Here is a 20,640-nt window from a genome sequence, read left to right as displayed (position 1 = left end):
AGCGTTGGTGCGGGAGGGGACGGGGCCCTGGGGGGGGCTGTGGCCAAGCCCTCACCGGCTCCCTGCGCCCCAAGCACCGCCGCCACGCCGCCAGCACCCATCCCCCAGCACGTTATTGCTTCATTAATGGGGGGGGGGGGGGCTGCAGGAGCCTCACTGCCGGCTGGTCTCCTGCTCCACCTTGATGGTGCCGCGGGGGGGTTCCGGGGGGGCTGGAGGACCCCGTTCTGCCAGCCCGTCCTCAAACTCTGTGGGGAGAGGGGGGAGATGGCATCAGGGCACCACTTCCATAGGGAGAAGGCAGTTGTGCCATCTGGACCCCCCCTGTCCACGGCAATTCCCCCCCCCCCACCCCCCGCCAGCCCCACGGGGGCTCACCTGGTCCCGGGGGCTTCCCCGGCAGGCAGGGGCTGAGCCGCCCCACGCGCTCATGCGAGACCAGCCGGGCCAGGCGCAGCCCCTCATCCATCAGCGTCTGCTGGAGAATGTGGCGACTCCAGAGCCCGTGGGGGGGGAGGCCGAGGGGCACGTCGGGGGCTGCACCCGGCGGGGGCGTCAGTCGGGGACAGGCCACTGCAGAGGGAAGGGTGACAGTCAGTGCCAAGGGGCTGGGGGGGCTGGCCACTGGGGAAGGGCAGGGGCTCCCACTCACCCTGCAAGTGGCCGTCGAGGCTCTCCCCAGAGAGGCTGGCTGCATCCTCCTCTAGGCTGGCTCGGTACGCAGCCCCGGGGGGCTCCGGCCCCACCGGCAGTGGCAGCAGCTCGGGGCGGCTCTGCTCTCCTGCCTGCTAGGAGCGTGCAGGTGAGCTCAGGGCACCACGGACGGGCCCTGTCCTGCTGGGGGGCTCTGCGCTGCCCGCCCCAGGATGCCCACGGCCGCATGCACAGTGCCAGCCCCACGGCCACCGCCCCGGAGCCCCTCGCTGCCTGCCCGAGCCAGCGTGGGCAGCTCTGGGCACGCTGCGCCGTCCCGCCCACGTGTGAGCAACTGCCTGCCCGTGCTCACAGGTGTGCACACCTGCACCCCCGTGCATGCGGGTGTGCACCCCCCCGCACCCCTGGGTGCGTACCCACCTCCTGCTTCAGCCGCTTGGCCGCGGTGGCTCCACTGTCCTCAGCATGTGCCCTGCGCGGGGGGAGGAGAAGGGGCTGCGTCAGGCGCGGGGGCAGCTGCGCAGAGGCCTCACGACAGGCATGCCCGCCCGGCCTCCTGCCACGCTGTGGGCAGCGCCAGCCACGGCGGCAGGTGTGGGCGGCCGCCCGAGCAGGGCGGTGCCGCAGGACGGCACGGATCGGGGCTTTGGCGCAGATGGAGCCGGGGGTGGCAAAAGGCAGGAGCAGCTAGAGAGCGGAGGGAAAAGGCAGCCTGGCCACGGCCCCTGGCGGGCAGGGGCTCCGGGGGAAGGGGGCAAGGGATGGGGCATCCCCAGCAGCAGTGCCTGGCATCCCAGCCATCCTCTCCACCTCCCGCACCTCCGAGGTCAGGCAGAAAACAGCCCACGTGAAGGAAAGGGGAACTTGGGGCCACAGGGTCCCATCCCCGTCCAGAAGCGCTGGGTTGTGGTGCAGCTCCCGGGGGCACAGAGGGGGTGACGGCCGGGCCCCGCCAGTCTGTGAGGAGGGGGTTTGCCAGGTCTGGGCTCACCTGGTGACCTTGAGCGAGGACAGGTAGGTGCTCTCCCGCGCAACCTGCCGCGAGAGTGAGAAGAGCTCGACGCGCCGCAGCAGCAGCGAGTTGTCCCGCAGGCAGAACTGGGCGGCCGCCTCGTTGATAATGAGCTGGGAGCAGAGACGATGCGTGAGCGGGGACAGCAGCACCCACGGGACCCCACGGCAAACGCAGCGTCTGCTCCAGGCAGGTAGATGCTGCCTGAGCGGGAGCGGACCCCGGCTCCCACCTGCTCTGTGCTGGAGCCCCCCCCAACCTCCTCCCCAAGCAAGAGCCCGTTCCCCCCCCCTCCACCTCCTCAGCCACCCCAGCCCCTGCCCCAAGCCAGAGCATCCCCAGGAGCTTTGAGAGTGGACCCTGCCGCGCCACCCACCTCGTGCAGGGTGAGCTGTTTGCCCTCACGGCGCCGGGCCTCGCCACGGCCATAGATTGCGCTGTGCCGGCGGATCTCCTCCTCCTTGTGCCGGTTGCCATCCTCCAGCTGGAAGATGTGCCCCACGGCCTTGGCCAGCTTCTTGTTGAGCTTCATCAGCGCCCGCAGCTCGGCCTCGCCGCCCCGGGGGCAGCTCTGCAGCAGCCGCTCCACGCTCTCCGCCACCGTCCGTGCCAGCTCCGGCTCCAGCGCCTCCGCGCCCACCGGCTGCTCGCCGCCACTCCCACCCGGGGAGAAGGGGGGACCCCCCGGCTCCTCATCCCCGCCACCCTCCGACTCAGGGGTGCTCCTCCCCGGCCACGGCGGGGCCGCCGACGGCGACAGCTTCTCGCCTGGCTCCGTGGGGCTGCGGGCTGGGGGTGTCCCAGCGCTGCCACCCCCCTTGCCCGCAGCCTCGCCGGGGCTGGCGTGCCCATTGCTGAGCGCCTTGCGCCCGCCGGCCTCGGAGAGCTTGAAGAGGGGGATGCTGCTGACGGGGACAGCAGAAACGGGCTGGCTGAAGAGCCCCGGGTTGGAGGCCCACTCGCGCAGGGCCTTCTGGAGGCGGCGGACGTGCAGGGGCTTGGTGGCCATGCCCACCAGCGCCATGATCTCCAGGAACTCCTCCTCGCCCGCCTCGCAGAGCTGCTGCACGTCGTCCCCCCCTTGCTGGATGAAGGTCTCGTAGTAGCCCAGCAGGTTGGCGCGCTGCAGCACCCGGTACAGCTGCAGCTCCCCCAGCGTGCGGGGCAGGGCCATGGCGAGCCTGCGGGACGGACGGCGTCACAACGGGGGACGGACAGACGGACACGCAGGAGAAGCCCCCTCCCCACCCTTTGGCCCGGGCACCCAGGGGTACAGGGTGGGGGGGAGCACCCCAGGGGGACGGGGCGACATGGGGTGTTTCAGGGTCCTCAGCCCCACAGGGCGCCCAGGCCCACCCGTGCTCCCCAGCCTGGGACGGAGCCCACGGCCGCAGCTCCCCCGCACGCGGCACCGACGCAAGTGGGGCCCCCCTCCCTTCCCCCTCCCCTCTCCGGGCCGTGCCCGGCCCCCGCCCCCCAGGGCCCCCGCGCCCGGGGCTGCCCCAGCCCTCCCCACCCCCGACGGCGCGGGGCCGGTGATGTGCCGGTGCCCGGTCCCGCCGGGGCCACCCGCCCCCGGGTCCCCCGCCCTGCTCTGCGCCCCCCCAGCGCCCCGGACCCACCCGGCTCCCCGCCGCGGCCACCCCGGGCCCCCGTCCCCTCCCGCCGCCCCCCGGTCGCTCACCGCCGGCTGGAGCCGCCGCCGGCCGCTACGTCCGCCCCGTGCGCCGCCGCCGTGCGCCCCGGGGGGGCGGCGGGGGCTCCGGGCAGGCGCTCCGCGGCGGGCCGGGCGCTGGGGCTGGGGGTCCGGGGGGTCCCGGGGTTCGGGGGTCCCGCGGCCGGGCCGGGCACGCTCGCTCCGCCGCGCCGCGCCGCTTCTGCGCGCCGCCCACACGGGCGGTACCGTGAAATAGCAGCGGCCCCGGCTGCGCCGCGGCGTGGGAGGCCCCGGGGGCGGATCCCGCGGCTGCCGCCCCCGCCGAGCGCAGCGCGGGCGGCCGCGGTGGGGGGGGCAGCGGGCGGGGGCGGCGGCACTGGCTCCCCCGGCGGGAGGCGACCGGGGAACGGGCGCCCTGCACGGCGGCACCGGGGGTCCCGCAGCCCGGGCAGCCTCTGCCGCGGGGAGCAGCGGGGAGCCGGGCCGGTGTCCCGGGCGGGAGACCGGGGCGGACACGCGAGGCGCCGGGGGTCCGTGGGGGGAGGCAGGACCCTCCGGAGGCGGCGCCGGGCGGAGGGGACGGGGGGGGGCCGCGCCCCGGGCTGGACCCACAGGTCCCCGAGGGGCAGTGCTCACGGGGGCACCCAGCACCCCGGGGCGGTAGCACCCGGGGCCGTGTCCGCGGGACCCTCGCGGTCCCCAGCGGGTGCAGAGACCTTCACCACCCCCCTCCCCGCCCCGGCCGGGGTCCCGCGGGCGGCAGCGAGGGGAGGCTGCGCTCGCAGCATCTCCGGTTCCTGTAGCAACGCGGCAGGCGCGACGGTGCTGCAGGGCGCCGCCGGCCCCGTTACCCCGGCGTTCTCCCGGCCCCCCCGGGTGCCGGGGTGCCAGAGCCCCCTGCGAGGGCTGGCACCGTGTGTCTCAGCCCTCCGGTCACCGGCAGACACAGGCTGCCATCGATAGGCTTCAGGGTGAACACCCCGACGGCGCAGGCCTGGCCTTGCTCCTCGCCCAGGGAGCGGAGGGAGGTGGTTTCTCGGGTGGGGGCACGCCGAAGCCCCCCGCCTGCAGGGAGGGGGGGCCCCGCGGGAGGGTCACGGCCCCCACCCCGTCTCCGGCCCTGCGTGGCTCGGCGCTATTTATACCGCGGCTGGGCGCCTGGCGGGGGTCCAGCCGCCCCCGCGCGCTCCTGCCCGGGGGGGCGGCGGCGCGGCCCGGGGCACGTCCCCGGGGCTGGCGGGGGGCAGCCAGGGCTCCCCCAGGGGCTCAGTCCTCGGCGCGGGGGTCCTGCCCGAGCCCTCCCCGTTTCCCCCCCCCCCTCCGGCCGGCCGCCCCCCTCCCACGCCCCGCGCGACCAGGCCCCCGGGGCGGCGGGGCCGTTCCCAGGCCCGGCGCTGCCCCCGGCTGACGCACATCCTCCGCCCACGGCCCCGCCGCTTCCCGGCTCCGCCGCCCACGGCCTGGGCGGGGGGGGGCGCCCGAGCCCGCTCCCCGCCCGCGGGCGGCCAGCGCCCCCGGCGTCCTGGCGCCCCACGGGGAGGGGCCCACGCGGCGGGGGGCCCCCCCTTCCCGGGGCGGGGGGAGCCCCGCACCTCCCCGCTGCCCCCGCGCCGGGCGAAGGGACGCACGCCGCGCCGGGGGGGCACGGAGCCCCCCGACCGAGCCGAGCCTTCACCCGTGGGACGCAGGACCCCCCCCGCCGCCGGGGTCGCCGGGGTCGCCCCGGCCCCCCCCGGGAGCCCCGCTTCCCCCCGGGGCCCGCCCGTCCCCAGCGGGGGCAGGCGGGGCTCCGCGGCCCGGCCGGAGAAAGGCTCCTTCTCCCGGGCCCACGGCCCAGCCCACCCCGGAGCCCGGGCGCGGCGCGACGGGGCCGAGGGAGCGGGACCGGGGCAGCCGCTGAGGGGCGGGACCTGCAGCTCCCTCACGCGTGAAGCCCTCGCAAAACAACGTGAGACCGCTTCCTGATAGGAGGAGGCGCTTGTCAATCAGGCGGGATTCGCGGGGGCGGGAGGGCGGGACGGGACGGGCCTGTGCTCTGATAGGCTGAGGGGCGTGCCTGTCAGAGGCATTACTAAGGCGGGGCTCGCCGTTGCTACGGGCTGGGCGTGCCTCTGGATTGAATGGCGGTCACCGTGGTAACCGAGGCCGGGACCATGGTTGGTTCCTGCCTGGGCTACGCTGATAGGCTGTATCAGTCAGGGCGACAGGTAGTGGAGGGGGTGCGAGGGAGGCCGCAGCGGCCTTCCGATAGGTCGGCTCAGCCGTCACTCGGCGATGACGCCACGCGAGCCCCCCGCTCTCGTTGGCTGCCGCCTGCCCCTCAGTGGCCGTTGCCAGGCGGGCGGCGGCGGAAGCGGAAGTCGGCGGCGCGGCCGCGGCGGGAGGGATGAAACCGGCTCCGGGGCGGCGGCGGCGCTTCCTGGGGGCGCTGGTGCTGCTGCTCCTGCTCCTACCGCCGCCGCTGCTGCTGCTCTTACCGCCGCCGCTGCGGGGCGCAGGTGCGCGGGACGGGGGCGGTGGCGGCCCCCGGGGGAGCGGGGCGGGAGCATCAGGGGTCACGCGACGGCCGGAGCGGGGGCCTCCAGCCCGGGGTCGCTGCCGCTGCCCGCGCCGTTCCCGGGTCGGTGGAGGGCCAGCTCCGGTCGCGAGCGGAGCAGCTCCCGCAGACCGAGGAGGTGCCGGCGGCCCCGCGGCTGCATCCGGTCGGCCCGGAGCGGAGGGCGGGCTGGCGGCCGTGGGCGGAGCGGGACAGCGGGCTGCAAGCGGCGGCACCGACCCCGCCCGGCCTCGGGCAGTGGCTGGAGGGGGCCGAGCCCTGCTGCCGCTTCCGTCCCTCCCGGCTCCGTCGGCCCCTCCGGGGGTCGGGCCCTCCGGCGCAGGCAGCTGCTTCCGGGCAGGGCGAAGCGCGCTCTGCCGCGGCCGGGCCCCGGCTGTGCTGCGGGGAGCAGGGGGTCGCGCAGGGCTCGCTGCCCTGTGCCTGCCGAGGGCCCCCCCTGCCCCGCGCAGCCCCGGCTCTGAGCGGAGCAGGAGGGGCCGAGGCGAGCGCAGCCCCCAGTCCCCTGCCCGGCTCTTCTCGGGAAGCCGCCCTGGTGCCCCTTCTGCTTCGTGACGTTTCTCTGCCAGCCGGTGCTGGGGGCGAGCAGCCACAGCACGTTTCTCAACACCCACCACAGCCTGCCCGTCGGCCTGGGGGAGCACGCTGTGCCCCTGCGGAGCCCCAGAGCATGGCCCACCTGCTCGCAGAGCGCTCCCCAGGGCCTCCAGCCTCGGCCCAGTGCTTTTGCAGAGGCTGCTGGAGGACTGGGCTTTCGGCGTCTTGCTGCCTGGATCTGCCGGTGCAGCTGGGACCTCGTTGGGATTCGGGAGCCTCCTTCACCTCGGGGCGGGGGGAGCAAGATCGTGCAGGAGGTGCACTCAAGTTTAGTTTTCCCTGAGATGGGGATGGGTCTAGAACGAGGAGTCAAGCTGGAAAGGGGAGCAGGGGATGAGTCTGTGCTGTTTCTGACAGTCTCAGGAATGAGGTTATCCCAGAAAAGAACCAGACAGCATATTCTGAGGAAAACAGAGGAAGGACTTTTATCTTTATCCGCCCGGAGTATGCTTAACTGGGGGAACTCTGGGAAGGAAAAGTGGCCCCGTGTGTTGGTTGGTGAAGCAGACGGGAACAGGGGCCTTGCTTTTGGTCTGCATTGCTGAATCCCTTTCCTCTGCTCTGTGTTGCACAGATACCAGGGAGTCGGTAATCCCACTCCACGAGGGCCACGCGTACCATCGCTCAGCTTCTCACCACTTCTGCTACACCAACACACGCGTCCCGCAATGGCACGACATATGGACCAGGATGCAGGTGAGAGGAGAAGGCGGGTCCTGCCGGGTCTGGCTGGGCCAAGCCCCTCTGGCAGCTGCGGCCATGCCCCTGTTTGCCTCCCTCCGCTGCGCAGATCCGGGTCAACAGCAGCCAGATGATCCGAGTCACCCAGGTGGGCAGCGAGGAGGAGCTGGAGGAGTTCAACGTGTGGAACGTCATTTTCTCCTTCCTGAAGGAGAAGCTGAACGACACCAGCATCGATGTGGATCTCTACAGCAACAAAACCTGCCTGAAGGTTGAGCTGCTGGAGGCTGACACCACGTACTGCGTCATCCTCTTCCGACGTACGTCTGCTCTGTGGCGGGAGCTCCTGGGGTGGGAGGTGGGTCTGGCTACACCGGCGCTCTCGAGGGGGCAACGAGGACTTTCCAGACGAGCTCATGGTCTGAGGGGCAGCAGGGCTTGTCCTTCCTTGGGAAGGAAAATGGGCCTGCAGAGGGAAGTGTGTCTTCGTCCATGGGATATTCAAGTGGGGGAATTTATGGCACTTGGAGGTTCGCCTGGGATGGTGCCCCTTCACTGTCCTCGTGACCACGTGGCAGGCTGGAGCTCTACCCAGAGGGCACCGTGCAAGGGTATCTTCTCAGCCTGGACTCACTCTCTTCCCAGGCTTTGACCCTAAACTGTTCCTGGTTTTCTTCCTGGGCCTGTTGTTGTTTTTCTGTGGGGACATGCTGAGCAGGTGAGTCACCTCCTTTCCCCTTGAGGTGGGGACGAGGATGATTGGGTGGGCAGTGTCTGGTTGGCTCTGCAGCCTGCAGGCTCTCAGGGGGTTGCTCCCAGCAGGTGTGTTTGTGCACAGGCATCCATGAGCTGTAAAACGCCTTGTGCATGTGTATGATCTCTGCAGGAGCCAACTCTTCTACTACTCGGCTGGGATTAGTTTTGGCTTGCTGGCCTCACTGCTCATCCTTGTCTACATGATGTCCAAGGTCATGCCCAAGGTGAGTGCCAGGCTGTCTGGGGGCAAGACACCTCGCAGCAGTAGCCCTTTCTACACCTGTACGGTTCTTCTGGTGAGAGTGCTGGAGTACGTGGCCTTGGGGTGCTGGGTTGTGGGTCTTGCTTTGCATCGAGCAAGGCTCGGCAGCTGCTGGGAGGTAGCCACGGCTGCCTGCTGCCCCACTGCCTGTCTTGAATTTCCCATCTCCTCTCCTAGAAAAGTCCTGTTTACTTCCTGCTGGTAGGAGGCTGGTCCTTTTCCCTGTACCTGCTTCAGCTGATCTTCAAGAATCTACGGGAGATCTGCAAGTCCTACTGGCAGTACCTCCTGGGTAGGTGTGAGCCCTTTGGACTCACCAGTTCACCAGTCTGCGTGTCTCCTACTGGAGCTGTAACGTGCTTGTGGAAAATGCTGAGGCTTCATGCCCGCCTTGTTGCTGCAGACGCTGCCCTCATGCTCCTGAGAGAGGCAGGCTCTGGCGTCAGGTTTAACTGCAGCCCTGGCAGATGCTGTTCAACCAGCTTCTGTCAGCCAGGTTGAGTCCTCCGGTTCATGCCTGCCCGATCCCTCTGCTCTCCGCAGGCTACCTGCTGCTCGTGGGCTTCGTGAGCTTCGGCGTGTGCTACAGGTATGGCCCGCTGGAGAATGAGCGCAGCATCAACCTCCTCTCCTGGGCCCTGCAGCTCCTGGGCCTGTTGCTGATGTACTCAGGCATCCAGATCCATCCCATCGCCTTGGCCTTGGTGGTCATCGCCATCTGCACCAAGAACCTGGACTACCCCATGCAGTGGGCCTTCGCTGCCTACAGGTGAGGGCTGCAAGCACCTTGGCTTGCTCCTGATTCCGATCCATTGCCAGGCCTGGGTGAGCTGCTAGATGGGAGCCTGTGTCACAGAACCAGGACGTTTTCACTGGGTTTTGGGGCTGGGGTGAGTATAGTCGGAGGGTTGTGTCCCTTCTCCCCTGAGGTTGGTGTGGGAGAGTGCCCTGCTTCTCCTCGTGGCTGGGAGCCTCTCTTCGGAGCAAGGAGCGGAGGCCAGAGGGACATGTTCCGTTCCTTCCACCACCAGCTCCGACCCAGCTGCCCTGGGAGCTGGGCTTGTGCTGGGGGTCCTGCCCGGGCTGGGCGGGCTGTAACTGGTGCTGCTCTGCTGCAGGAGAGTGCAGAGTGCCAGGCTCGGGCCGAGCCCCCCTCGTCTGCTGACGGAGGAGGAGTACCGGGTCCAGGGCGAGGTGGAGACGCGCAACGCCCTTGAGGAGCTTCGAAGCTACTGCAGAAGCCCAGATTTCTCTGCCTGGACTGTGGTCTCCCGTATCCAGTCTCCCAAGAGGTAATGTTCCCTGGTAGTGTGCTCAGCACGGCCAACCTATGTCTCCATGTGCTTCTGAAAGCCTGGGATCACTCTGTGCTGTCACCTCTGCTTTAGAGATAGGGAGATGGAGGCACAGAAGGTCTGTGGTGTGTGGAAGCAGGGCGTGCCATGGGGGAAAAACAGATAACGCCCAGTTCCGGCACCGGAACACTTCACCCGGCTCCTTGTGTGCCAGGGCCTCACAGGAGGCTGCCAGGCACGTGTGCACAACACGCTTCTTCGTGGCTTCTTTCCAGGTTTGCTGACTTTGTGGGTGGCTCCTGTCACGTCACCCCCAACGAGGTCTCTGTCCATGAGCAGGAGTACGGCCTGGGTGGTGTCTTCCTTGAGGACCAGCTCTTCGAGGAGGAAGAGGATGATGACTTCTTTAATGGGAATCACACAAGTTACTCCCACAACCACCTGGATGCTGATTGAGGTCAGCTGCTCTGGACCCATGGGGCAGAACTGCTGCTGCTTCCCTGCTGCCCCGACACCTGTGGAGCACAAAGCCCTGTTTGCCAGGGAGAGCTGGCACATCTGCTCCCAGCACCCCTGATCCCACCACCCCTGATCCCACCCTGAGCTGGGCTGCTGTGAGCTCTGCAGCAGAACCTGATGGGAGGACAAGGTGGGCTGATGCCCTCATCTTCCCCAGGCAGCTCCTGTCAGGCTAAGGCACGAAAGCTTTTGTCAGCATAGCCCTGGGTGTTGGCAGGGAAGATGCAGGGAGTTGGTCCCAGCTGGGAACTGCAGGGCAGGCAAGGTCTGCACTGCTGACAAAATGTGGGATGCTGGTCCTGTCTGAGGGTGGACTGGAGCCACCCTGAGTCTTGGTGTGGGTGCTTGTGAGCTCCCAGTGCATGAACTGTAGGGACAGGGACCTCCCCCCCAGGCCTGGGTGCTGATCTGGCTTCTGCAAGCACCCTGAGCCCCATCCCTCAGCACTGCTGCTGTGGCTGGCAGACAGGAGCCCCTCTTCCCCTCCCTGCTGCCTCTGGGCTGCCCGGCACCCTGGCTCTGCTGGGAGCGCTCTGCCTGCCAGGGTGGAGATGGAGCAAAAGGTCTGTCTTGCGTGCAGGTGCCTGTGAGGGTGACGTGCATGAGAGGAACTTTGGACCTGTCCCACTGGTACCTGCGTGCTCAGCATCTGCCTGCTGCCAGGCTGCTGTGGGGAGGGAGCGGGCAGTGGGTGATCCGCTCCTCCTCCTGCTGTTACCAAAGATGCCAGAGGGCTCCAGCTGGTTGGGCTGTGCCTCTGCCTTGGCTTAAATCCCGCGTGGATACCAAAAACCCCAGGGCCTCCCTGGCTGAGACACAGCTTGGCCGGCCCCTCTGCGTGCATGTCGCAGAGCTCGGGAGAAGGCAGCCTTAAAGTCTGCTCGGTGCCCCACGCGCTCGCTCCGCTCCCCCCGGCTGCTGTGATGTGGAGGAGGCCGTGCTCAGCCTCCTTCTCCCCACGCCTCTGTCTGCCAGGTGGTCCGTGGGCTGAGGATGAGTGTGGATGTGCTTCCTCCTCCCTGCCTCGCTGGCAGTTAGGTGCTGGCAGCTCCCTGTCCTCCTGAAGCCCTCCGCCCTTAACCTGTGCTCCTCTCCTGGCTGGTGCGGGCAGGGGCTGGGGGTGGCCCTCCCTGTGTTCCCACTCCCCGTGCTGGGGAGGGGGCTCTGCTCCCTGACAGCCAGCTCAGCGCTGCCGGTCCTCGGCCTTGCTGAAGCACAAAGCTGGAGGGGACGCCCCAATCTATGCAACTTCCTAAGCAATAAAGCTGCCCTCTGGCAGCCTTACTGCCCTGCGGCTCCTCTGCTGCCTGGGGCCTGGGCTCCCGCAGCCTGGCCATACCTCGCCCGTGCCACTGCCAGAGCTTTTGCCGTTTGGTTTGTTTCTGTCCCAGGTTTACTCCCCTGGCCTTGCTGCGCTTTCTTCCCTGCTCTGGTGTGAGCAGCCTCTGCTACTGTTTGTCCCCATCCCCTCTGCGTGGTTAATGACTGATTATATTTTTAATAAAGATGTATTTTGTAGGTAACGAGCCTCGTTTATCCATCCCGCAATGACCCCAGCGCTCGTCCTCGGCTCTGGCCTGTCCTTGGCTCTGGCTCATCCACCCATGGGAGCTTGCTCTGCCAAGGATGCTGCATGGTGCTTGGGGGACAAAGAACAGGCCCCTGGGTGATGGGTTCCCTGCAGAAAGGCAGGGAACAGAGCAAAGGCGGGACTGACTATGGCCACAGGTCTCTCCCCCCGGCTGTGTTGTGGCCATATCTTCTCCCGGGAGCAGCCCTGGGCTCTGCCAGCCCCTGTACCTTGCCCCGGTTCCCACAGCACTGGGAGGAAGCTCCCTTTGTTTGCTTGGCTGCAAGTGACTTTCTCTGCCTGTTCCTGCTACGAGCTGCTGAGGCGGGGAGGGGAGCGGGGCAGCCGCAGCCCAGACAGGCTGGGACCCCACAGGGCTGGGAGCTGGTGGGCAGACGGCGTTGCTTCCCAGCTGGCTGGTGTGCTTCGTGCCTCAGTTTCCCTGTCTGCGAGTGGGCGCGGTGCTCTGAGGGAGGTCCGTCCTGCCCCCCGCCCCTCCGTGGGCCGGACTGGGCCAGCATCGGGTGCTGGGCTGGGCTGAGCCCCGCCATCTCCCAGGCAGCCCCAGCTGAAGCCGCTCCAGGAGCCGCTGCTCTGCGACTGGGAGGTGAGTTGCGGACCCCTCAGCTCCCAGCCACCAGCCTGAAGCACTTGAGCCCCCAACACCCCAGGGCTGGCTGGGGGTACCCTGTCCCCACAGCCCCCACCCCGGGGGACCTCCACCCCACAGGGTCTGGGGAGCTCTGAGACCCGGCACTGTGGGGAAGACTGGGGCAAGCCCAGGGCTGCCCTGGAGCTGCATGGGGGGCTCTTGCTCTGGTTCCCACCCATGCTTACCCTGGGGTCCCACACCCAGCAGCATGGGGGTCTCAGTGCCGGTGCCCTGCGCAGGGGAAGGCTGCAGGGACCTGTGGGAGGCTCTGCCATCCTCTCCAGAGGCTGCTGCCAGTGGGGCAGCTCCTGATGGAGCCATCTCCATCACCCCGTTCGCCCTATCCTTCCCCACCTCCTCGCTCATGAACTTTCCCCGGGCACCGATAAGTGGGGCTGGGTTTACAGCCCTGCGTGCCCAGCCTGTGCTCGGGCTGTAAAGCGCGGGTGAAGGTCACCCCGGGGAACACGGCCGCTCCATAACAGACAGGTGAGGGATGGGTGGAGCATGGGGGGAAAGCACCACTCTCTGTTGTGGGAGCCCTTGGGTGCTGCTGGCTGCAGGGCTGTTGGGGGGGCCTGGGCCCCTGGCCCTGAGCCTGTCCTTTCCCCGCCCCGGCTTCCCCCTGCCAGGAAGGAGGGAGGAAGCGGAGGCTGAATTTGTCCCTGCCCCAAGAATAGGATCCAGGTGTCCATGTTTCCTGGCCAGGCCCCACTTCCCCCACAGCAGTGGACAGGAGCCATCCTGCCCACCAGCCCCCCCCCGAGCCCCCATCCCCACCACGGGGTCCTGGGCATCAGTATGCGCCAGGAAGGAGCCCTCTGTGCCAGCGTGGGTGTGTGGCTGCCTTGTCCCCTGTACCCAGGGGCTGCCAGCCCCAGCACGGTGCCTGGGGGAGCTGGGCATGGCAGGGGCAGGGAGCACCCGAGGTCCCAGCTGCATCCTGCTGGCCAAGGGCCGCATCCTGCCCTACCCCACGACGGGCTCAGCCGGTGCTTCGAGGCTTGCCGTGCATCTCAGTGGGTCCGTGCCCCCTGGGTGCTGGGGCACCCTGCTCTCCCTGGGGCCCTTCTGAGCCTCTAAGGGCGGGGGACAGCTGGGGCCTTGGGGATGCAGGGGCTGCTGAGGACCAGGGGGGGTGTTTTGGGGAAGGGGCTGCATGTCTGCGGACTGCAGCCCCCCCCCCCCCCTCCACTCTGCCCCAGCTACCCCAGAGCTGCCTGGCCATGGAAGCCACCACCTCGCTGCTGGATGCCGCAGCGGTTGGGGACCTGGTGCTGCTGGATCCGCTCACCGAGGAGTCGCTGCTCCACACCCTGCAGGAGCGCTTCCGCCGCAGCGACATCTACGTGGGCACTGGGCCGGGGGGGTTGGGATGGGGAGCAGGGGGGGCACAGAGTCTGGGATGGGGAGCAGGGGAGAGCACAGGATCTGGGCTGGGTCCTCCCGGCCCTGCACCCACACCGTCGTGCTTGCCCGTAGACGTACATCGGGAACGTGGTGATCTCGGTGAACCCCTACCGGTCCCTGCCAATCTACACCCCCGAGAAGATGCAGGAGTACCACAACTGCAACTTCTTCGCTGTGAAGCCCCACATGTGAGCATGGGGAGCCCAGCAGCCCCGGGGTGCCCTCGGTCCCCCTGGATCCTGCTAAGGGCTTCACCCACGGGCAAGCCTGAGGCTTCGGGGTCTGGGGAGCCCACTCAGGGCGGCCTCACAGCCACAACGGGGGCTCTTGGTGTGTCCTGAAGCCCCCAGACCCCTCCAGCCCCTTTCTAATCCCTCCTTGCCCCCAGCTATGCTATCGCTGACGATGCCTACCGCTCGCTGCGGGACCGGGACAGGGACCAGTGCATCCTCATCACTGGCGAGAGCGGGGCCGGCAAGACAGGTAGAGCCAGGGCTGCTGCCGGGTGCTCACAGGGCTGCAAGACGCTTGTGGGGCAGGCGCGCGCGGGCAGCCCCGGCACCCACAGCCCCTCGCTCACAGAGGCCAGCAAGCTGGTGATGTCCTACGTGGCGGCCGTGTGCAGCAAAGGGGAGGAGGTGGACAGGGTGAAGGAGCAGCTCCTGCAGTCCAACCCCGTGCTGGAGGGTAAGAGCCTGCGCCTGGAGCCCTTCACCAGTCCCAGGGCTCAGCACAGCCCCCGCAGACCGCGCTGTAACCCCGTCCTCCCCTCACAGCCTTTGGAAACGCCAAGACTGTCCGCAACGACAACTCCTCCAGATTTGTGAGTGACTGGGGCGCTGGAGCCGCATCCTGTGGGGCCGGACCCTGCCAGGGCCACGCAGACCCTGATGGGGCTGGAGGCACGGCAGGGGATGGGGATGTGGACATGGGGAGCGGAGCTGCTGCCCTTCACGGGGTCCCCCTGCCCTGACCCCAGCCCCGTCCCTCAGGGCAAGTACATGGACGTGGAGTTCGACTTCAAGGGGGAGCCCCTGGGAGGGGTCATTAGCAACTGTGAGTACCGATCGCCCGTCCTGGGGGATCCCACCCCGTATGCCCTGGTGACACTGACCCCTGCCCGCAGACCTGCTGGAGAAATCCCGCGTCGTCCGGCACGTGAAGGGCGAGAGGAACTTCCACATTTTTTACCAGCTCTTGGCCGGGGGCTCGGCGCAACTGCTCCGTAGGTCCAGGCCCCCCAGCATGAGGGGTTGGGGGGGTCTGGACGCTTGCGGGGGGGCATGGCTGAGCTGCCTTCCCCCCTCCAGAGCAGCTGAAGCTCCGCCAGGACTGCCGACACTACAGCTACCTGAACCGGGAGAGCTCTGCTCTGTCCGGCGTGGATGACGCAGCCAACTTCCGTGCCATGCAGGTACCGCAGGCCAGAGCCTGGGAGGCTGGGAAGCTGTGACACCCCCCACCCCCCCAAAAAACCACCCTGGGGCTGTCCCCGTCCTCCTGAGCTGCCTGCGTCCATCCCCAGGATGCCATGAGGGTCATCGGCTTCTCGCCCGCCGAGGTGACAGCGCTGCTGGAGGTGACGGCCGTGGTGCTCAAGCTGGGCAACGTGCAGCTGAGCAGCAGCTACCAGGCCAGCGGGATGGAGGCCTGCAGCATCGCTGAGCCACAGGGTAGGGACAGGGCTGGGCCGGGGGCGGGCAGGGGGGGCCCCCCTTAGTCCCCTGCTTGGCCCCGGCACCGCTGCCTCCCCGCGCAGAGCTGCAGGAGATCTGCAAGCTGATCGGGCTGGACCCCGGCACGCTGGAGCGGGCGCTGTGCTCCCGCACCGTGAAGGCACGGGACGAGACGGTGCTCACCGCCCTCAGCGTCCCCCAGGTGAGCAGGACCATCCCCTGCTGCGGGGGTGTTGCCCGGCAGCTCCCGGGGAGCCGGCATGAGCCCCTCGCCCCTCTCCCCAGGGCTACTATGGCCGGGATGCGCTGGCTAAGAACATCTACAGCCGCCTCTTCGACTGGCTGGTGAACCGCATCAACACCAGCATCCAGGTGAGCGCTCGGGGAAACAGGTACCAGCCCCTCCCCATCCTGGACGGGGCCCTGGACCCCCACCCCACACGGGGCCAGGACACAGCTCAGCACCCCGCTGTCTCCTCAGGTGAAGCCGGGCAAGCAGAGGAAGGTGATGGGCGTCCTGGACATCTACGGCTTTGAGATCTTCCAGGTGAGTGTAGGGTCCACCCAGCCCCATCCTGCTGCTGGGCGGCGCCGGGGATGGTGAATGGGACATGGGGCAGGGCCAGGGGCTCAGCACGAGCTGACATGCAGGACCCTTCTCTCGCAGGACAACAGCTTTGAGCAGTTCATCATCAACTATTGCAATGAGAAGCTGCAGCAGATCTTCATCCTGATGACTCTGAAGGAGGAGCAGGAGGAATACGTCCGAGAGGTACCCCCAGCCTGTGCTGGTTGGGCTGGATGCGGCCCCTCTGCCTGTGCCGGAGCATCGCCCCAAGCAGCCTTGGCCCCTTGGGGACAGGGAAGTGCCGGAGACGGCTCCGCGGGCCGTCCCTCCCTCGCCCCGCTCCCTGCCGGGAGCAGATTCAATAACAGGAAGGCAGGGAGGGATTCGGGATCCCCATCCCTATGGCCGGACGTCCGGTTCCTGCCTCACATCAGCTGGGGGATGTCTGTGGGGCAGGGTCCGGGTGGTCCATGCGCCACGTGTCCGGGGGTCCGTGCGTCTGACCCCCATCTGCTCCCAGGGCATCCAGTGGACCCCGGTGGAGTTTTTCGACAACAGCATCATCTGCAACTTGATCGAGAATGTGAGTTGGCCCCCAGTGCTGGGGTCCTGGGTTGGGGTCCCAGTTTCCCCCCATTGCACCCGGCATGAGTTTGGGCTGAGCAGAGTCTGGAGCAGTCCCGGTTCAATGGAGCCGCTGCTCGGGGCTGAGGCCGGTTTGGGGTGACGCTGTCCATCACGGCGCAGAGCAAGTGTGGGATCCTGGCCATGCTGGATGAGGAGTGCCTCCGGCCCGGAGTAGTCAATGAGGACACCTTCCTCACCAAGCTGAACCAGCTCTTCGCCACCCACAAGCACTATGAGAGCAAGGAGACCCAGAACGCCCGGCATGTCATGGATGCCAGCCTGCAGCCGCAATGCTTCCGCATCCACCACTATGCCGGCAAGGTCTGCCAGCAGCCATGGGCACCCACCGGCACCCACAGTCCCGACCCTGCCAGGGGCAGTGGGACCCCTGGGTCCTTTTCCCAGTTTTGCATGGGAGCTGTGGGGCTGGACTGGGAATGGGCACAGAGACACTGAACCATAACCCGCTCGTGCCCTCCTCCCTCCCCGAGCACGGCCCCCCATACACCCTGCTGAGCGCTGACCCTGCTCCTGCGCCCAGGTGACCTACAATGTGACGGGCTTCATCGAGAAGAACAACGACCTGCTCTTCCGCGACCTCTCGCAGGCCATGTGGGCCACCCAGCATGCGCTGCTACGCTCCCTCTTCCCCGAGGGAGACCCCCAGAAGGTCTCCCTCAAGCTGCCCCCCACTGCAGGCTTCCAGTTCAAGGGCTCAGTAGCAACGCTGATGAAGAATCTCTACTCCAAGAACCCCAACTACATCAGGTACCGGCCCCGGGGGGAGCCCCAACCCCAGCCCTGGCGCCAGCAGGACCCCCCCAGCCCACCGCTGCCCTCCCCAGGTGCATCAAGCCCAACGAGACCAAAACAGCAATGCTCTTCACGCCGGAGCTGGTGCTGGCGCAGATCCGGTACCTGGGGCTGATGGAGAACGTGCGGGTGCGGCGGGCAGGCTACGCCTTCCGCCAGCTCTACGGCCCCTTCCTGGAGCGCTACAAGATGCTCAGCCCCCGGACTTGGCCCCGCTGGGCCGGCAGAGACAGGTACGGGCTTGGGCCAGACCGCGAGTGCTTCTGGCGGTCCCCTGGCCTGGGGGCTGCGGGGTTCTGACCAGCCCTGTCCCCCACGGCGGCACAGGGAGGGAGCCGAGGTGCTGCTGGCAGACCTGGCGTTCCCCCCCGAGGAGCTGGCGTTCGGCCACACCAAGATCTTCATCCGCTCGCCACGTACCGTGAGTCCAGGGATGGGGGAGCCGGGGGCACCCCGCTATGGGGCAGTCGGGCTGCTGGGGGGGGGCAGGGCCTGACCCAGAGTGGGTGCCAGCCCCACAGGTCCCCTCGCCCCGCTGGCGGACCCGAGTCTGTCCCGGGGTCGCCTGGGTGATGCGGCAGCCTCCGGAGGCGGCTCCCGGCTGGGGGTCCCTGTCCCCGCTCGGCACCCCAGCGCTTGCCCTGGCTGTCCCCAGCTCTTCGACCTGGAGAGGCGGCGCCAGGAGCGCGTGGCCGAGCTCGCCACCCTCATCCAGAAGATGTTTCGGGGCTGGCGGTGCCGGACCCAGTACCAGCTCATGCGCAAGAGCCAGATCATCATCTCCGCCTGGTTCCGGGGCCACGCGGTGAGGAGGGGGGTCCCGGCCACGCTTCCCCTGCCCATCCCTCACCCCCTGGGCAGGGCCCCCCCAGCTCTCTCAAGCCCCTGGGCTCAGCCCGCCTCTCTCCGCTGCAGCAAAAGAACAAGTACAAGCAGATGAAGCGGTCGGCGCTGATCATCCAGGCGTATGCGCGGGGCTGGAAGGTGAGGGCTGGGCACCCCAGGGCCGCTGGCTGGGGCCCACAGGGCTCCCAGCGCAGGCAGCGGGGTGGGGGGCGCGCAGCAGGGAGGGGCCGAGGGTTTCGCTTGCCCCATGGTAGGACCGGACTCATCTCCTCTCCCCATCTTCCGTCCTTCTCTCCTGCCTCTCTCCTTCTCGCTCACTATCTGTGTCGGTGTCTCCCCGCCTTGGGCTCCCCGGGCTCTCACCCCCCGCAGTCTCGCCGGCTCCTCCGGGAGCTGAAGTGCCAGCGCCACCGTTGCGCAGCCGCCGCCACCATCGCCGCTTACTGGAGAGGGTACCAGGTAACGGGGCCAGCCCTGCTGCGGGGCTGCCCGCTGCCCGCTGCCTCTGTCCTCCTGTCCGTGCCGCTGTGTCCAGGGCTGTCTGTCTGTCTGCCCACCCTGGCTCCTGCCCACCCTGTCGGGCTGTCCTCTCCGCTGGGGCCGAACAGGGACGGGGGGAGGGACACCCATGTCCCACGGGAACTGGCAGCGGGAGGGCGGCGAGGTCCCGCGTCCCCACCGCTGCTGATGGCCATCGCTGGCAGGTCCGCAGGGCATACAGGAGGTATTTCCGCTCCGAGGCCAGTGCCCGCCTGGCCAACTTCATCTACCGGCGGCTGGTGAGTGGGGCCGGGGGGAGAGGCGGCACGACACCTTCCCAGCCCCCTGCCCCTGGGGCTGGACCGGGGACCTTCCCGACCCCCTGCCGCGCTGCCCCCAGGTGCAGAAGTTCCTGGTGGGGCTGAAGAGGAACCTCCCGCCACTGTCGGTGATGGACCGGACCTGGACCCCCGCGCCATACAAGTTCCTGGCCGATGCCAACCAGGAGCTGAGAGGCATCTTCTACCGCTGGAAGGTGGGAGCAGGGGGGGGACGGGGAGGCGGGGCGGCTCCGCTTGGAACCTTGCGTCCCTCCATGCCAGCCCCTGCCAGGGGTCTTTGGCGGCACCGAATCGCCCCATCCCTTGGCAGTGCAAGAAGTACCGGGAGCAGCTGACGCCGCAGCGCAGGGCCCTGCTGCAGGCCAAGCTCTGTGCCAGCGAGCTCTTCAAAGACAAGAAGACGCTCTACTCCAAAAGGTGCCGGGGCTGGGGGCTGGGGGGGGGGGGGGCACGCGAGGTGGCGCTGGCTGATGGCCCCATCTCCCATCCCCAGCCTGCAGCAGCCCTTCCAGGGCGAGTACCTGGGGCTGACGCAGAACCCCAAGTACCAGAAGCTCCACGCCGTGGCCAAGGACAAGCTGGTGATGGCCGACACCGTGAGGAAGGTGAACAGAGCCAGCGGCAAGGTGAGCCCCATCCCCGTCCCCGCTGCGCCAGGAGGGGTGCGGGGCTGTGCTGACACCCCCCGCCCGCAGACGGTCCCGCGCCTGCTGCTGCTCACCACCGAGCACCTGGTCCTGGCCGACCCCAAGGCTGCCCAGCCCAAGACTGTGCTCAGCCTGGGCGACATCCGCAGCGTCTCCGTCACCCGCTTCTCCGATGGCTTCCTGGCCCTGCACCTCAAGGAGGTACCCGGGGAGGGGGTCCCGGGGGGCTTGGGTGATCCCCAGCAGGGCTGACCCCCCCGTCTCCCTGCAGACCTCCACGGGGGGGGCCAAAGGCGACTTCTTGCTCGTCAGCGACCACCTCATCGAGCTCATCACCCGCCTGCACCAGACCCTCATGGACGCCACCGCCCAGGCCCTGCCCCTGCACATCACCGACCAGTACGAGTGGGGTGGCGGGCGGGGCCACCAAGGGCGGGGCCACCAAGGGCGGGGCCACCAAGGGTGGGGTGAGACTTGGGGGGTGGAGCTTGCAGGGCAGGGCGGTGTCTGGGGCGGAGCTCACAAGGGCGGGGTAGGGCGGGGTGAGGCTTGTGGGGGCGGAGCTTGCAAAGGTGGGGTTCACAGGGTGGTGCATCAGCTGGAGGGTCCTGATTGGCTGCGTCAGACAGCCCCTGAGAGGTGGGTGTAAGGAAGGCAGCTCATTGGGCAGGAGGTGGGGCGGGGCTGGGCCTGTCCCCCTCCCACCCCTCCGCCCTGGCCCCCCCCAGGTTCTCCACCCGCTTCCAGAAGGGCGACATGGCCGTCACCGTGGTGGAGTCGGCCAAGGCAGGCAGCGACGTCCCCATCTGCAAGAAGCGGGGCAGCCACAAGATGGAGGTCCTGGTCCACTGACGGGACCCCCACCCCACCGCCAGGACCCTCACCCACCAGCACCAGCACCCCCGCCCACCCCCCTCGTGTTGTCCCCCTGTCCCAACGGGTCCTTGCACCACCCAGGAATTGCTGCCAACCCATTAAACAGATGCTCCGGTGTCGGTACCTGGGCGGTGTCGCAGTGGGTGC

The 20,640-nt window shown here is 68.5% G+C and overlaps 3 protein-coding genes across 3 annotated transcripts; 2 read left to right on the top strand and 1 right to left on the bottom strand.

Annotated features, from left to right (window-relative positions):
- Positions 1–153: 153 nt before the first annotated feature.
- On the bottom strand, positions 154–2,843 carry NAB2 (NGFI-A binding protein 2). Its single transcript, XM_059832798.1, has 6 exons — positions 2,043–2,843; positions 1,646–1,779; positions 1,075–1,126; positions 653–785; positions 379–573; positions 154–248 (listed from the first exon to the last, which is right to left on the bottom strand). The coding sequence occupies exons 1-6, from the start codon at positions 2,838–2,840 to the stop codon at positions 154–156; spliced, it is 1,407 nt and encodes a 468-aa protein (XP_059688781.1). The 5' UTR covers positions 2,841–2,843.
- Positions 2,844–5,709: 2,866 nt separating this feature from the next.
- On the top strand, positions 5,710–11,465 carry NEMP1 (nuclear envelope integral membrane protein 1). The gene is made up of 10 exons (XM_059832805.1): positions 5,710–5,821; positions 7,049–7,170; positions 7,265–7,475; positions 7,801–7,873; positions 8,042–8,135; positions 8,351–8,465; positions 8,717–8,942; positions 9,292–9,465; positions 9,744–9,925; positions 10,568–11,465. Exons 1-9 carry the CDS (start codon positions 5,710–5,712, stop codon positions 9,922–9,924), a joined length of 1,308 nt encoding a protein of 435 aa, XP_059688788.1. The 3' UTR covers position 9,925; positions 10,568–11,465.
- Positions 11,466–12,140: 675 nt separating this feature from the next.
- MYO1A (myosin IA) lies at positions 12,141–20,489 on the top strand. The gene is made up of 29 exons (XM_059832841.1): positions 12,141–12,164; positions 13,415–13,558; positions 13,692–13,807; positions 14,008–14,102; positions 14,202–14,306; positions 14,396–14,442; positions 14,612–14,675; positions 14,746–14,844; positions 14,930–15,033; positions 15,145–15,292; positions 15,379–15,497; positions 15,581–15,687; positions 15,797–15,842; positions 15,963–16,067; positions 16,384–16,446; positions 16,611–16,811; positions 17,032–17,258; positions 17,336–17,536; positions 17,631–17,724; positions 17,959–18,108; positions 18,219–18,287; positions 18,522–18,608; positions 18,854–18,928; positions 19,030–19,164; positions 19,281–19,387; positions 19,464–19,596; positions 19,666–19,818; positions 19,889–20,016; positions 20,346–20,489. The coding sequence occupies exons 2-29, from the start codon at positions 13,436–13,438 to the stop codon at positions 20,467–20,469; spliced, it is 3,225 nt and encodes a 1,074-aa protein (XP_059688824.1). The 5' UTR covers positions 12,141–12,164; positions 13,415–13,435; the 3' UTR covers positions 20,470–20,489.
- The last annotated feature ends 151 nt before the right edge of the window (positions 20,490–20,640 follow it).

The sequence above is a fragment of the Gavia stellata genome, chromosome 36 (assembly GCF_030936135.1).
Source record: "Gavia stellata isolate bGavSte3 chromosome 36, bGavSte3.hap2, whole genome shotgun sequence".
Classification (NCBI taxonomy): Eukaryota; Metazoa; Chordata; class Aves; order Gaviiformes; family Gaviidae; genus Gavia; species Gavia stellata.
The sequence above is the reverse complement of the archived record's forward strand: the minus strand, read 5'-3'. Positions and strand labels throughout refer to the sequence as shown.